The sequence below is a fragment of the Lissotriton vulgaris genome, chromosome 12 (assembly GCF_964263255.1).
Source record: "Lissotriton vulgaris chromosome 12, aLisVul1.2, whole genome shotgun sequence".
NCBI classification, from domain to species: Eukaryota; Metazoa; Chordata; class Amphibia; order Caudata; family Salamandridae; genus Lissotriton; species Lissotriton vulgaris.
Genome location: NC_141700.1, coordinates 627,312,036 through 627,328,667, shown reverse-complemented (window position 1 = coordinate 627,328,667; position 16,632 = coordinate 627,312,036). Strand labels below are relative to the sequence as shown.

At 44.5% G+C, this 16,632-nt stretch overlaps 1 protein-coding gene across 2 annotated transcripts in view; it reads left to right on the top strand.

The window, feature by feature from the left end:
* The window catches only part of LOC147677880 (B-cadherin-like), a 195,939-nt gene that overhangs the window by 122,787 nt on the left and 56,520 nt on the right, over positions 1–16,632 (top strand). Inside the window, exons 12-15 of one of the 2 annotated variants that reach the window (XM_086945775.1) lie at positions 4,268–4,443; positions 4,604–4,732; positions 14,666–14,851; positions 15,935–16,179. In XM_086945775.1, the coding sequence (XP_086801901.1) occupies positions 4,268–4,443; positions 4,604–4,732; positions 14,666–14,851; positions 15,935–16,179 (736 nt within the window). The remainder of the gene's footprint in view (positions 1–4,267; positions 4,444–4,603; positions 4,733–14,665; positions 14,852–15,934; positions 16,180–16,632) is intronic. The other variant, XM_086945776.1, reaches the window with a different exon arrangement.

The window sequence follows — 16,632 nt, the reverse complement described above, 5'->3', positions numbered from 1 at the left end:
CGTTTGCCTTCTGAAGTCTCAATCCCACCATCAGCTACATCAGGACACTCCTTTGCCAGCGAGTGTTTCAGTCACTGGGATTGACCATCAATGTCACAAAGTCGCAGTTTATACCTCTGCAGACCAGATCCTTTCTGGGAGCGATCCTAGATACGAAGCTCTCCAAAGCATTCATCTCCCACGAACGACTTCTCTAAATCCTTTGTTTGGTCACTCTCATTTGAAGAAAAGAGTCAATTTCTGTTCGGACGTTAAAGTCATTCTTGGTAATGGCTTCATCATGCATCGCACTGATCCCAAATTGCAGGTTGCGTACCCGTCCCATTCAGGAAGAACTGGACTTACAATGGCGTCAGGTCTCCGGCTCCTTCCAACGACCTGGTCGCAGTCACACCTCGCATGCGAAGGAGCTTGCTTTGGTGGGCGCAACTTTCAAATCTGGAAATGGGAACGTCCTTTCTTGTTCACGCACCAGGTCTCATGCTGACGACAGACTCCTCCCTGGAGGGGTGGGGCGCTCATCTCCAGGGCCTATCCATCAAGGGCAAGTGGACTCCGCCCCCGCTCAAGTGGCATATCAACAGGCTAGAATTAATGGCAATCTTCCTTGCGCTCAAATCATTCCTCCCGATAGTTCACGGGGAGTCAGTACTAATCCAAACTGACAATACCACCAGCATGCACTACGTGAACAAACAAGGGGGAACCAAGTCACCTCATCTGTCTCACTTGGCTGTCGATCTGGGATTGGGCTCTCCGCCAACAGATCACCTTGACAGCTGTCCACCTTCCAGGTGTGTCCAACATCTTGGCGGACTCTGAGCAGGTCCGCCTCCTCAACGCACGAATGGGAACTACACCAACCGACTCTGGATCATGTTTTTCTCCAGTGGGGTAACCCAGATCTAGACCTCTTTGCAACACCGGATAATCGGAAATGCCTGTTTTATGCAAGTTGGCATCCCCACCCCGGGTCGTGCGGGAATGCCCTTTTGATAGACTGGTGCGGTCTATTTGCATACGCTTTTCCGCCGATTCCGCTAATACCACGGGTGCTGTGGAAAATGCAGACAACCTTGCCACATCCTGTTGATCGCACCTCGTTGGCCAAGACAGGCATGGTTCTTAGAACTGCTTCTGTTGTCCCAATGCGAGCCCATTCCTCTGCGTCCTCGTCCGGACCTACTTTCGATGAACAGGGGTCTAGTGTCATCCGGATCCCTCCACGCAATTGTGGGCATGGAACCTGAGTACATGGAATTTGTAGATTTGAACTTAACTCAGGAATGCAGACATTCTGGCTCAGGCTAGGGCTCCGTCTACCATCAAGACTTATAAACTCAAGTGGAAACGATTCTGCCATTGGTGTCTCAGCCAATGTCCATCCTATTCATTCCACTCCAGAGCAGCTTCTTCCATTCTTCTTAAGCCTTGCTCAGTCAGGACTCTCTCATTCTACCCTGAGAGTTTCCTTAGCTGCTATATCTTGCGTCAGGCATGATGGCTCTTCTTCCCTCTGCTCGTCCAGAATCATCCGACAATTCTTCAAAGGACTTTTCCGCAAGTTCCCATTTATTCGGCGCCCTTCTCCATCGTGGCACCTCAATGTTGTGCTATCCCAACTTATGAAGTCACCATTTGAGCCCATCCATAAATCTGATATCAAATTCCTCACTTGGAAGGTTGTGCTTCTTTTGGCTTTGACCTCATCGCGCCGCGTGAGCGATCTGCACGTTTTCACTATCAAGCCGCCCTACCTTCAGTTCAAGCCTAACGGAGTGGCGCTCCGCACCAACCCCTCTTTCCTACCTAAAGTACCGACAGATTTTCATTTGAATGAGCCTGTGTTCCTAAACGTTCTTTCCGGACCCTAAGTCTCCGGCGGAACAGCGCTTGCATTCTTTGGACATCAAACGATGCCTTAAATTTTAAATTGCCAGAATTGCCTCCTTCCGCGAGTCTGACCAGCTGTTTCCGTAAGGGACATCCTGTTTCTAAACCTACTGTTCGAGGGCTATCCTCGGCCATCGCCTTCTGCCATCAGCAAGCTGGTAAACCGCTGCAGTCTTCTGTGAGGGCTCATTCTACAAGGGCAAGGTCTTCATCCACCGCCTTGTTTGCTGGTGTGCTTCATCAGATTTGCCGTGCAGCGACATGGTCCAGCAGGGGCACTTTCACCAAGCATTACTGTTTGGACGCCATCAATGATGCGGATACCGCTGTGGGACAGGCAGTGCTTCGCCATCTGTTTCAATAAGGTGAGCCTCTGTTTCCCCCCCTCCTTGTGTTTTTACTGTGATTGCTATGATATTACGTGACTGTTATTCTGATGCTTGACCTTGCAGTCTCAGTTCTCGGAGGTTACTGCTTTCTATTCTATTCAAGCATGTGAATCTATGAAAGACACCCCTAATACTGGAGAAGTAAATTGTCACTTACCTGTAAACAGGTGGTTCTCCAGTATTTGTGTCTTTCATAGATTCACATGCGACCCACCCTCCTCCCCTCAGAGGCTCTCTTCTCCTCAGGCACTCTTATTACTTGTGCTACGAAAATCTGAGGGCTTGAGCTTCTGAGGAGAAGGTTCTAGAGGGTGCTGACACCTGATTGGCTGTAATTTGGACCAACCTAATGACACTAACGTGTTACAGTGGTTTTTTCTCTTTAACATGCATTCCTATGTAAGAATGGTTTTTGGAGATTCCTACTATGTTTTTCTATTCTTTTATGCATTATATGTATATATATTTTATTATATATAATTATTATATTTAGCATTATTGCTATTTTATTTACCGTGGGACTCTCTTCGACGGAATATTCAAGCATGTGAATCTATGAAAGACACCAATACTGGAGAACCACCTGTTTACAGGTAAGTAACAATTGTTCATACTGCTTAGTCTGTTGGGTTCAGAAGAGTCCTCTGCCCTCTCGTCACCCTATGGTTTGCTGTTGGGAGGCATTTCAGACCTTCATATCTATTCAAATTCTAATCCATGACCGGGTGACCTTTAAGAACAAATGCATATTAGACAGCAATTTCAGGTTTGTAAAAGGTTACTTTCTGACAGTTAACTCTTCTTAATATTTATAAAAAAATCTCACTAACCTTAAATGTGTTAATTTAACGTTAAAGTATTTTTCTAGATAGTCCCATTGCTGATATACAAAGATTTCGAATGTAATCTGTATCTTAGTTTCTACAGAAGGCAACTCTGCCTGCCACACAGAAAAAAGCTTTTTGGGACTAGTCACTTTAAGGACATGTTAACTTGGTATTTCTACATGTCCTACCTTTTCATGCCATGCAGTATGGGCTACAAAACCTACATAGGGTGGCTTGTTAATGTTTAAATGAAACTTTTACCTGTCAAAAGGTTTTTATTTTGACTGTTCGAATTGCAGTTTTAACTGCTGCAGCCATGCTACACTGGTAGGGCTGAAGCCATGTTTGCCCTGCCACTGTAGCGGGTGGCATAATAGGTATTGCAGTCCTGGTGAAATTCAACTTTCAGGCCCTTGGCATATCTTGTATCATATACTAGGGACTAATAGGTAAGTTACTTACGCTAATTAGGTGTATACCAATTTCTCAATGTTGAAAGGAGGAGTACAGGCACTTTACAACTCTTTATCTGTGCACTTTAGCTCAGAGTTCCTAAAGCCAGTAAAACATATAGGGTCCAGCAATATTTGAAAGGTTCGGGAAGACCAGGCACATAAAAGCAGATTTCCTACCCCAAATGTCTGTAGTGTGGAATATTCCAGGGTATTCCTCGTTAATCTCCTATAACTGACTCTGGTATACTGTGCTTGGATTATAGGATGAATGACCTTCTGGTGATACTTGTAAGCTTTTCATGCAACTAAAAAGCCACCCTGAACTGAGCGTTGTTCACTTCAGTCACTCCTCTAGGATATTTGAACTCTTTGCCTCAAATGTTTGTATTAATGAGTAGTTAAAATCTCTTCCACTCTTGTGCTTTTTTAGAACGCTGCTTTTCAGATTTTGTTTGTTACGGTATTTGTTTGTCATTTGTATTGGCTCCATGCTAATCTGGTTATTTGCCGGACTTCCAACTGAGGTTAACTGCTTTAATAATGCTGTGATTATTAACAGCAGTGTTGGCACAAGTCCCTTAATAGACTCTAGCTTTCGACCGATTCCTTTTTGCCTTGTCTATTGTGGAAGTTAAAGTTAAGCTTAATCTTGTCATGCTGTAAATGATGTATTTGATTCTTTGCATTCACCTCTGATCCATAGGTACCTCTGTAATGGTGATATCTGCCACCGATCTGGATGACTCCATACATACATACAATGGAGTACTAGGTTATTCCATCCTCAACCAGGAACCCAAGGAGCCGACTGACCATATGTTCACTGTCAACAAAGAAACTGGTGTCATCAGTGTGATTGCGAGTGGCCTAGACAGAGAGGTCAGTAAAGACCTTTATTGAGCGAGTCTCCTTGGTTCAGTGTTTTTGCTTCCAGTAAAGGGGTTCTTACCCCGATAGGGCCAGTTCTCTTTGTTCTTTTTTTGTTGGTATGAGTAGTCCACGTTTACTAAAGTTTTGTGCTCACCCCTTGTCTTTACAGAGGGTCAGGGTATATACACTGACTGTGCAGGCTGCTGACATGCAAGGAGACGGCTTAACAACTACTGCCACTGCAGAAATTGAAATAAAGGACACCAATGACCATGCGCCCATCTTTGACCCAAAAACGGTAACTCTTACTTTTTTTGTGTGTAAGCAAAAGCTTAACCTTTCCAGTACTTCCTAGCTATACAAATCAGGAACACTATGAGAACTTTAGATTGCTATTGCTTATGTATTAAACTTTCACTCCTGCTTGGACTTTGGTCTTATTGAGCTAGGATAATCCTGCTTGGTAAGTTTCGATTAGCTTGTACAGGAAACCACTGGGTGTACACGCATTGCAGGCTTAAAGCAGTGTCTGGTATATTCTCTACTTCCACGTGCTTCCTTATCTCCAGTCAGATTGTCTGTTTAAAATTGCAGTTTGTTTTTAATGCATTTTTTTCATTAGACAAATAACTATGGTTTTCCAAAATGCCGTGGGGGGTGGTGAGATTGGGGGGAGGGGGAAGAGTTTCCAATAATGGGTCTAAACTCTTGGTCAGGCATTGGTATTAAAGTGTTCGACCTTTAATTAGAGCATTATGCTTTGTATTTTACTTTCCTGTGTCCCCATTATGTGCTAAAGATTAGTAACAAACCTAGTTATGAAATGAAGCTGATTTTACAAAATGTGGCTGTTGGAACATGCACTAAATCTTGATGCTCTTAATGTCTTTTGAGGTCATCTACACCCCTCATTTTCCTTATCCTGAGTTACATTGAAGGTTCAAGTATAAACTTTTCAAGGTTCACTGGAACTCAGTAGCTTGAATCAAGAAATGGCATAACCAAGTCTATTCCTCTAGCCTTCTGCCTCCATGTTCTCCAGTATTAGGGTGTCTTTCATAGATTCACATGCTTGAATATTCCCCGTCGAAGTGAGAATCCCACGGTATTTAAAATGGCAATAAAATACTAATAACATATGTATGTAAAAACATAACACATATAAAATTACACACTGGAAAGGGTAGTAAATACCTAGACATAATTCCTACATAGGAATACATGGTAGAGAGAAAAAAAAACACTTGTAACATATTCCTGTCATTATGTTAGTCCAAACTACAGCCAATCAGGCGCCAGCACCCCTCCAGAACCTTCTCTTCAGAGCTCAGTCCCTCAGATTTTCTACCGCACTTCGTGTGAAGGGAGTCTCCCTGAGTTCTGCTCAGTTTTCTCAACTTCAAGTTTTCCTGTGATTTCCAGCATGAAAACCCTTAAAGACAGGGAAGGCCGTCTCCTCCTGTGGCTTCAAAGACTTAAAGATAAGGATTCAGCACTTTCAGACGCAGAAAGCCTGGTGTCTGGACCTTCAAAAGCAGCCTCCAAACGTAGCAGTGTGCAGGATTTGCCCTCTCCATTCCTCAAAAAGAAGCTTTCTCTCTGTGGCTCCTGCGGTGTCTTCACCTCCTGCTGCTATGTCCACGCGACCTGGCTCTCAGGCGTCTACTGCTTCTTCCCATCATGTTTCTGCTAAACATGTCTCTTCGACGAGCACCTTGAATTTGCCCATTTGAATATTTCGCCAGACTGCAGAGACCTTCTCGCTCAGGCAGAGCTCCGTCTACAGTTGAGACCTACAAGCTCAAGTCGAAGAGGTTCTGTCAATGGTGCGCAGATGCTAATATCCATCCTATTCATTCCACTCCGGCTCAGCTGCTCCCGTTCTTTTGCAACTGGCTCAATCAGGGCTTTCCCATTCTACTTTGAGAGTTTTCTTGGCGGCAATTTCTTGTTTCCATCAGGATGGCTCCTCCTCGCTCTGTTCCAGAGTCATTAGCCAATTTTTCAAAGGACTGTTACGGAAGTTCCAACCTATTCGGCGTCCTTCTACCTGGCACCTCAATGTCGTCTTGGCTCAACTAATGAAGGCACCATTCGAACCTATCCACAAGGCGGACTTACATTTTCTAACCTGGAAGGTAGCCCTTCTCCTTGCTCTGACCTCACCCCTTCGCATGAGTGATATTCACGCCTTCACCCTTAAGCCTCCTTTTATCCAATTCAAATCGGACTGTGTAGTGCTTCGCACCAATCCAACCTTTTTCCCTAAGGTGCCCACGGATTTCCTTATTAATGAACCGGTTTTCTTGAAAAACTGCTTTGCCGATCCTCAATCTCCGGCAAAGCAACACTTACATTCCTTGGACATTTAAAAGATGCCTTAAATTTTACATCAGCAGGACGGCCCCCTTTCGCAGGTCCGATCAACTGTTCATTGCCTATGGACGCGTGCGCATGGGGCGTCCTGTTACCAAGTAAATTATTGCAGCAGGCACACGTTCACGAAACACTACTGCCTGGATGCCATCAACAAAGCAGTTACAGCAGTGGGACAGGCAGTGCTTCGCAATCTTTTTAACTAAGGTGAGCCTCTGTCTTCCCTCCTCCATTATGGTTTTATATGATTACTGTTATTACTTGCAGGACTATATTTTGTTTCATTGAGTTTCTTCCATGCTGTTGCATGGCTATTCGAGCCTTGATCGGCTACTACTGCTCACTATTCTATTCAAGCATGTGAATCCATATAAGACACCCTAATACTGGAGAAGAACAATTGTTACTTACCTGTAAACAGGTGGTTCTCCAGTATTGGTGTCTTTCATAGATTCACATGCGACACACCCACCTCCCCTCAGAGGCTCGCTTCTCCTCGTAGACTCTTTTGTCACTCTTGTGCTACGAAAATCTGAGGGACTGAGCTCTGAGACACCCAATACTGGAGAACTACCTGTTTACAGGTAAGTAACAATTGTTCTTATCTGTGTTGGAGGCATGTGTGGCTGTAGGCCCACCTGCTGTGCCTTCTCCTGTCGTCGAGTGTTTGGCCCAGATGTGTGAAAGTTGTTCTAAGAAGTTTTCTTGAGTCACAAGGTACAGTGTCTCCATCTATTCCTGGTAATGTGCATGGGCTTCGTCTTTCATGGTTTTCTTGCCCCCATCTGGTTCAGACATGTGCAACAGAGCTGCAGATTAAAGTTCGTGTGGTGATCTCTCTGGGCCCCCTCAGTTCCTCTCCTGTCGGTATTTGTTTGTTCACGTTTCCCCCTCTCACCTGGATTTAACCCAGTGGGGCCTTGCCCTTGTGCTTTTTCAATGGCAAGCATGTCTTGCCTGTGATTAAAAAGTACGCATTTCATACACGGTCCTCTGTGCTGTGCCAAATACCCCAGGGCTGATCTTCACCAGTTCTAGAACCTGTACCTATCTACTGAACATGACTAGGGCTCTTGCAACGCCTACTACTAGAAGAACACACACATATGCATGGCAATGGAGAAGAAGGAACAGATGACAAGGAAAGACTGAGGGGGTAAAGGTAGTGATTGAGTATCACAGGGCAGGAATGTGGAAGCCATTTTCCTTTTCTCCCTAATGCCAACAGACTGACGAGCCCTGTTCAACAAAATTAACTAAACACATATATTCCATTCTTTGCAGTCCCTAGTGAATGCGCTGCATCAATGTATTTTAGCGCACCCTGCTTACAATCGAAGCCTTCAAAAAATATTGTTTGCATGCCTGTTGACCCTAAAAAGGAGAATATGTGCATGTGACTGGTGAAGCACCCCCACTGCATAAGGAGAGCAAGCCTTTTGATGCAGCAGGCAAACCTGTTGCTGTGCAAGCAGCCAAAAGCTGGTACATTGCTAGTTCCATCACTTTGCTGTCACGCTAACTGTCTCACTGGGACAAGAAGGAAGAGCTCCTCTTAACATTTCCCAGATTACCTGAAGAGGGGACATGAGCTGGTCTCAGAGTGCAAGCTCCTATCTAATACCATCAGTATGTCCTTGATGCTGCTGACACTGCCCCTCTCTGCATGAATTCCAGCGTCCACCGCAGGCACACCTTGCTCCGGGTCTTCAGCTTCAAGCCGGATGTCCTGCCGCATCACAGCAACCTGCCTTTTGACAGAAACGACCTCTTCAGCCTGCAGGTTGATATGCTGGAGGAAGTAAAAACTCAGACCACCAAGGGCAATGAGTGCCCTCCAAATAAACACTGCTCCTCCCCTCCCTGTAGGTGTTTTCTGCACTCTGCCTTTCGAGGTGGCTCTAGTGCCACATTCCCTAAGGCTGCCTCCTCCCAGGTCCAGCAGGTACAACAGCCCTCCAGTAGGGGTTACTTGGAGGATGCCTACCGGGGCAACATCTCTAAAGGCAGTTCTCCCAAGGAAACTGTCTCAACAAGCAGTGACTTGCTTCTCACCCTCCCCGATCACACCACTGGTCAGGTGTCCACTCCAAGCATCTTCCCCACTTAACAGATCACCTCAGACCAGTGGGTATTATATATCGTCCAACACTGTTATTGTTTCTAGCACACTTCCACACCACCCAAAATTCCACCCCTCGGACATGTATTCTCACTGCACCACCAATTCCTGCTGCAAGTGGAGGTTGATGCGCTCCTACTCAAGGGCACCATAGAACAAGACTGCACACCTACCCGGCATGGGTGTCTACTCCCTTTACTACTTCGTTCCTTAAGGAGGACGGGTCCCCAGGCCGATCATGGACCTCCGGTCCCTCAAAAAATACATCCTGTCCGAACACTTCTGGGACAATGCAATATGCATGAACGTGTCAACGATGGATGTCAGTTTTTCAATGTGGTTCAGATGCTTTGGCAGACTTTCAGTTTGCTCATCCTATTGGCTCCCACCTGGGCCAGACGGCCTTTGTTCACCACACTCCTCGAACTCTTGGTGTTTATGCATGAGATGCTTCCCAACAGGCCGGACCTTCTTCTCACGCAGAACCATGTAGAAATCAGGCATCCCAAGCCCAGGATGCTCAGCCTTGTAATTTGGCCCCTGATGTCTTAGATTTTAGCTTTCTTACTCAGGAAAGCATGAACATTCTTAAAGCGCTCAGACCGACCACAGGTGCCTGCTACGCTGCAAAGTGAAAGTGTTTCGCCCTCTATTACCTTGTACACCAAATTGCCCTTTAGCAGCCAGTGGCCAGGACATAGTGTAATATCACCTACACTTAAACAGTATTTGCAATGCAATAGGTCTCGCATTTAAGAGTTTAAGCTGTTGGCATTGTAAATGATGATGCCTTTGATTTATCGGTTTGCAAATTAACACATAGATAAAAGGCATTGTCATGTACAATGCCAATAGTTAAAACACAAGTTCTTGCATTTACAAGAGTTTGAAGTGTTGTGGTCAGTAACCCTTATCCACATCGATGCTCATGGCATTCTCCTGCGGTGCTGAACAATTGGAAATCCCATTGTTCATGACGAGCTCAGCTCGTCATGAGTGTTTAGGTTTACATCATGACGAGCTGAGCTCGTCATGAGCGTCCAAGGAGTTAACAAAATGGCGTTCCTGAGTCCATCGCTCCAAGGTTGGAATTTGTTGACCGGCACAGAAAGGAATGGTGATCTTGATCGTGGTAGCCTACTGTGACCCTTGAGCCCAATTGGGCGGTACCACAAGGCCAAAAGACCTGGAGTTAAAATATTCTGTGACCCGTAAGGGATTTTATAATTGGGCGTATACTTAACTTTTATGTTGGTTTACTTGAATGTATGTGTATATATATCATTTTTTTAAACAACGAAAATAAGGTGTTCGCCCACCACGTAGAGGCTGGTGCATGTTTTCCAGACTGATGTCTGTGACGCAAAACTATCAAATTCCCCGGTTACCTACATAGTCACATAGTAAACTATAGTGCTTTGTACAGCCCAAAGTAATCGATGGAGCTGTAATCTTATAGGATTAGATGGCCCCAATGTGCCATTTGTCATGCACCAATGAATGTTCATTTTGTTAAATCTCTTCCATTTGCATAATTCAACTCATAATTGCTAGTATAGCTAAATGTGGGGCGTAGTGCTTTTGAAACTCTACAGAAGACCATAACAAAGGACGATAAAACATGCAAGCAATATTCCTGTTACATATTTACATTTAGACACATGAAATTCTCCCTCGAAGGAATACAAAAACATTTAACATGCGCAGACAGGCAGCTGAATAGTCTCTGGCATGGCATTTCGACACAGGGAGCGACTATCTATACACAATGTCATTCAATTAGAACATACACAGCCTAGCAGGGACAGCTCCACCTATCCACTGTGAGACACTTTGAGGCACCCTTGGGCAGAGCTTGTCCCCTCTGGGCATCCGTAGGGATGAGTAGATGTTACAGCTCAATCACAGTTTGCAGATTCCTGTCACCAGTCCGTCCTCTTCCTCCGGGGAATGTTCAGCATTGAGGAACTGGGAAGGAAGACTGCAGCACACAGAACCAGGGCGCAGGCAGGAAGATGTAACGGGTTTGGCTGTGACAGGACGTGGTAGGATGTGGCGTAACAGCCAAGGCCGTCCACTTTGGAGCTAGAGAACCCAGTTTGATTCTCTGCATCTGCTCAACATTCTGTTTTTCTGGGCACTATTATTCTACCTGTATGCACTTCTTGTCAAAGTGCAAAAATCCTGACCGTTTTCCTCAGGGGGGGGTAGAAATCCACCAGTGACATAGGTTGCTGTGGAACTCTCTGGGAGGGCACGGCAAATACCAAAAATTGCGTTCGTTAAACGAGCAGTAAATAATTGTACCATACTAGAATTTCAAAGAACTCCTTGCGGCTACCAGAAACTAGCTCAGGCGAAGTCTCTAACTGTGCCTCACACTGCACCAGTAAGGTGGACACTACCCATGCAGGGCGCAGATTAAGGCGCATCGCCGCCTTTGCACAAAGATAAATACAGCACAGAACATGCAGGCCACCTGAGACCCTACTTCCATGAGCGAGCTTTGGGAAGGGGGCGGAGCACCCAGCGGAAGCGCAGCAGGTCCACCCAAATGGCGGGAGCGTGTTGACACGGGTTAAAGTCCAGAGATCAGTGCACAGCCTTATCCAGGATCGGACATTGGGCTGAAGCCATTAACGAAATATACGGATCCCGTCCGCTTTCCATGATTTCAATGGTGCATTTGCCAGCAGCCGGTTAAACACAGGGTGGGTGTAAGACCGGAGCACCTACCGTTGCCTGGGGGGAGGGAAAGCAAAAGTGCGCCATGCGCGTGTTGTGCTAACACGCAGCATACGCGTGGACATCTGTCTGGAGGAAAAGCAAAAGCGTGCCATGTGCTAAAACGCCGCATGCATCTACTGTCCCTCTTCGGAAGAAAAATCGACTACCATAGATCTCGCCAAGCGAGCTGCGCATGCGCGAGACGGAACCAGTGGGCTGGCCTACACTTCCATCAGGCTCCGCTTAGTAGCTGCCTACCTTCAAAAGAGGGAACACATAATCCCTTTTCAAGATCCTTGTTATCAAAGCTTTTATGAATGGTTTGAAAGCCATTCCACCACAGGTCCTCAAATCCACCCAGTGTGGAATTTCAACATTGTTTTCCCTAAACCTAAGAATCCTAGCTTTGAGCCAGTCTGTTCGTGCCACCTTCAGTTCCTCTTGTGGAAGGTGGCCGCTCTTGTCACAATCTCCTCTCTGACTGGTCGGCGAACTCCTGGCTTTATTGTTGGAAGGACCTTTTCACGTTCACCAGGACAGTATTGTCCTACTACCAACCCTTCCTTCATAAAGTGGTCTCTCCTCTTCACCTTAACCAGTCCGTAGAGCAGCCAGTTTTCTTTCCCCCAACTCTGTTGTGGAACAGGCTACCCATACTCTAGATGTGACACAAGCTCTAATGTGCAATGTAGATAGGACTCCACTCTGTGTTGCCTTTTCAAAACTCCACAAGGGACTACCTCTGTCAAAACTGGGCATAACTGGGTGGATAGTAAAAGGTATCTAAACATTTTATGCAAAAAACTCTTTGGCTTTGCTAGGGAACATTCCCATGGCTGTCTGTAAAGCAGGCGCCTGGTCTACACTACACACTTTCACAAAACACTATTGTGTGGATGTATTGGTGCACCAACAAACTAAAGTGGGTCTGGCTGTACTGCGTACACCTTTTCAGTCCTCTGTTACACCCTCTGGCTAGCCACTGCTTAGGAGGACTGCTTTACAGTCTTTGCACAGCATTTGTATCTACAGCCATGCATGCCTGAAACGGAAAATGTTACTTACCATTTAAGCATCTCTTAATGGCATGTAGTGCTGTCAATTCACATTTCCCCACCCATCTTCCCCGAATCCTTTCGATGTTGCAGACGTTCTTCTTTAACTTCATCTGCATGATTCTTTTATTCCGTATCGCCACGCTCTGTCCGTATCGCCACGCTCTGTTTCCATCCTCGCCTGCTGTGTAGAAAACAATCTAACCATGGAGGCGATGCCCGTGCGTATTACCAGCAGTAGGTGGAGTCACTGTTCTTTGTGACTTGAGAATACTTCCTGGAAGAAAAGCAGCCTGCACCCATCCGGGTCCAACACTAGATAGCAGGAGTATGCACAGCATTTGAATCTACAGTACTATGTTAGAGTAGATGCCTTCATAGTAAATAACCTTTCTTCTACAGTACTTTATATCTATCGTCATATACTTGAAGGCTGTGGCCTCCCTCCCGCATACTGCTGACCTGATTGTCTAGAAGTTACTATGGTAGACTTCATCATTCTTTCCCCAGTAGTCCTTCGAAACCAGCATACTTGGTTTCATGTGAAGAGGCTGTCATTGAACATTCATTCTTTCTCATTTATGTCCTTGTTGCTGTCGATTTTCAATGTAAACCCAATTATCCTGACCAACACACTACAGGTCTTACAGGTTCTCAAGTCTGGTGTTCATGTCACTCCTATACAGTTTCTCTATTCTGTAAGATTTGGGAACATAGTTAATGGCCTAGAACACCTTGGAATATTTTACAATGTTAAGACATGTAGTCCGATTTGGATGTGACAGTTTCTAGGGAAACTAGACCAAAAAGTGAGATATTAAATGACATTTTAGTAAATGAAGGGGTGCACTTAAAGAATAAACAGTTTCACCCAAGCCTATAATTTATTTTTATATACGGACTAGTTTTAGCTAAGAGGTATATTTTGAGTTTTTCCAGGTCATTGTGTTTCAGGGTTGGACCGTAGATAGGAAGAATCTATTGAAAATAACTGGCTTCAAGTTTTTGTGATTCTCTGTGGCCATGAGCCTCTTGAAATATGTACTTTTGTTGCCTAGTTTGGGAGATGCTGAAAAATTGCTATATCTTTTGTCTTCAGTTTTTGTGCATGAGGTGGGAAGCTAGTAGGTGATTTGTATGGAAGTAGGTCTTAGTTGGTGTGCTGCAGCATTACGTTGGCCCTGAGCACATCACGTCTGACTACTGTAGTCCCAACAAGTAGGGCTCTTGTCTAGTATCTGCAAGTAAATGTACACCCCTATTCTTGAGCAATGGAGTGATCTGGGATTATAACAGACGGTGAATATTTTCGGGCTGCTGCTATTGTCAGACCAATGCAGACTTTCGGGTGGAACCTCTTCTTGTAGAAACGTGGAAGGAGATCTAAACTGCCTGTTGGATTCAGAGAAGTGCAGAGTTCAACTCCCTTGACTCCAGCTGTCCCTCCGCATTCTCCCATGAGTACTTTCTATTCTAATGTTTTAGTTCATACCTGCCACGGTCCTTACGCTAAGTATTGCATTTGTCCACTGCCTCAAGTGTCTCCCCTGGTGCTCTCATCGGTACGTCTTAAAACCCAACTTGACCCAATCCTGGTTCCTAGAGTGATCTTTGGCCATTACCTGGTTTTGGTATATTAGTAGCAACCCACCCTTCTAGGTCTTAGCATCGGCATGTACATGTAGTAGCTGCAGTCCACGTAGGAATTATTTTGTTTGCATGTTCAAGAGGCCGCATTTGCTGCATATTGGCTTCCATAGCACTGGCTGATATAAATGCAATTTCAGAATTCGTTCTGAAACTGATTAGTGTTGCTCGTCGGTGGAACATACTGCAGAACTGAAACAATCTTTTGAAATTGGACTATGCAGCAAAGTTCTGGCCTGCTTGCCATGTGCAATTCTACTTCCTGAAAGTGTAATCTGTTATTTTTTTGTTGCTTTTGTTGCAGTACGTAGCAACTGTTCCAGAGAATGAGCAAGAGTTTGAAGTTCAAAGGCTCACAGTGAGCGATAACGATGAAGCCAACACTAAAACATCCTATGCAGTCTATAAAATTGTGAAAGGAAACGAGGGTGGATTTTTTAAGATCACAACTGATCCAGCAACCAACGATGGAATCTTGACAACGGCAAAGGTATTGATACTAAGGAAACCAACCTAATTGATGGAGAGAATGCTGCTTAATTTGTAGACCTTCCAGTTAATAATGGTGTTGGGTTCTCCTACTGCATATAGTTGTGGGTTGCATGCAGTGTAAAGAATATTCAATCTGCTCAGTTTTAGGACACTTTGAGGGATATTGGCTTTGTTTACACTAACTGAAGTCTGTGTTGAGAATAATTGGGGAAAGTTCAAACGGTCTGCTTTTAATAACTTAAGACTGACTGTTTAAGTGCAAACGTGTGATTATTTCCTTTGGAACCAGTTCGAGGTGAGCATAGTTATGCATTGAGAAATACGAGCTTAATCTCCTATGTAACAGTTGTGGTTTGAGATCCTTAGCTTTACACTGGATGATCTGCCTTTGTGCTGTTACGTGACACCTGCAATATGTTCAGTTAATTTTTGGTTTGAGAATTGATGTAGTGCACATTGTTTTATAGTGCATTTAGTTCTCTCTATCTGAATCAACCTTGATAAAGTAAGTGCTAGGTACTATCCTTGAAAGGTTAATTAACCTGCTTCTTGGGGTACCCAAAAAAGAAATCCGAAAATGATAGAATCCTACTTCTGAAAATCGCTTGCATCTCTTTAAAGGGTAGGGGTCTGCATGTATAGTTCAAGCTTGTAAAATTATAGCTTGAAGGTAGTTTTAACCTATCCTTCATAAAATTACGCTATTACTCGCCAATCTAACTTGATTTGATTTTGATGAACTGAAAAGTGTTTGGTTTTCCTAACTAATGTGTGCAAGATAGCGTGTTTATTGAAAAAATATATTTCAAAGTTATTTATATTTAAGATTACAGTTGGGCAGATCAACCAGGTCTGTCCATTTGTGGCTTGATTGTGGTATTCTATGGCACTATTCCACCTACTAATTCAGTTTCTGTTCAACATATTCAACTTTACACCCTTGCACCCCTTGTCATTTTCAATTTGTCATTCACCTGTTACACATTACTCCACCAGCTGCCATTTTGTGTTCTTCCCCCATCTCCAAGCTGTCCTGTAGAAGCAGGCCATATCATTTCATGCAAACTTTACCCCTTTGCAGGGACTGGATTTCGAGGGAAAAGAGCAGCATTTGCTCTTTATCACTGCAGAGAACGAGGTTCCCTTTGTTCCTGGTGTGCAGACATCCACTGCCACGGTAACTGTGAATGTACAGGATGCAAACGAGCCACCATTCTTTGATCCACCCATCATGAATGTAGAAGCCGCTGAAGACTTGAAATTGGGACAGAGGATAGCCACCGTTAGAGCGCAGGACCCAGACACAAAGCAGAACCAGAAAATTCGGTAAGAAAACCAAGAATTAACTTAGTTTCCTGGTGCATTGAATTGTTTAATAGAAACATTCTGGGTATGTTTGTCTAATGTGGACAAGCCTTTGTTTTCTGGTTGTTGGTCAGATATAAAGATGATGCTTATTTATTTACTGTAATCGTACAGCACTTCCTGAAGGAAAGAGTCGGTCTGGTTTGAAAGAGATCACCTTTAACCACTACATTTAAGGGAAGTTCTTTTCACTGATAGCTTGTTGGTTTACATATTTAGCTGCTTACTCAGCAAGGAAAATGTTCTCTATCGGATGGTCGAAATATCAAGCTGCAAAATAACAACCACCAATTCATCGAGGTAGGTTGGTGTTGAGTTAATAGTACCTCTATACTTGAGTATGATTACTTATGCCCCCATTTGAGTAATTGACCATATCAAGGTACATCGGGCAGCTCGGTGAAGTGTCTAGTC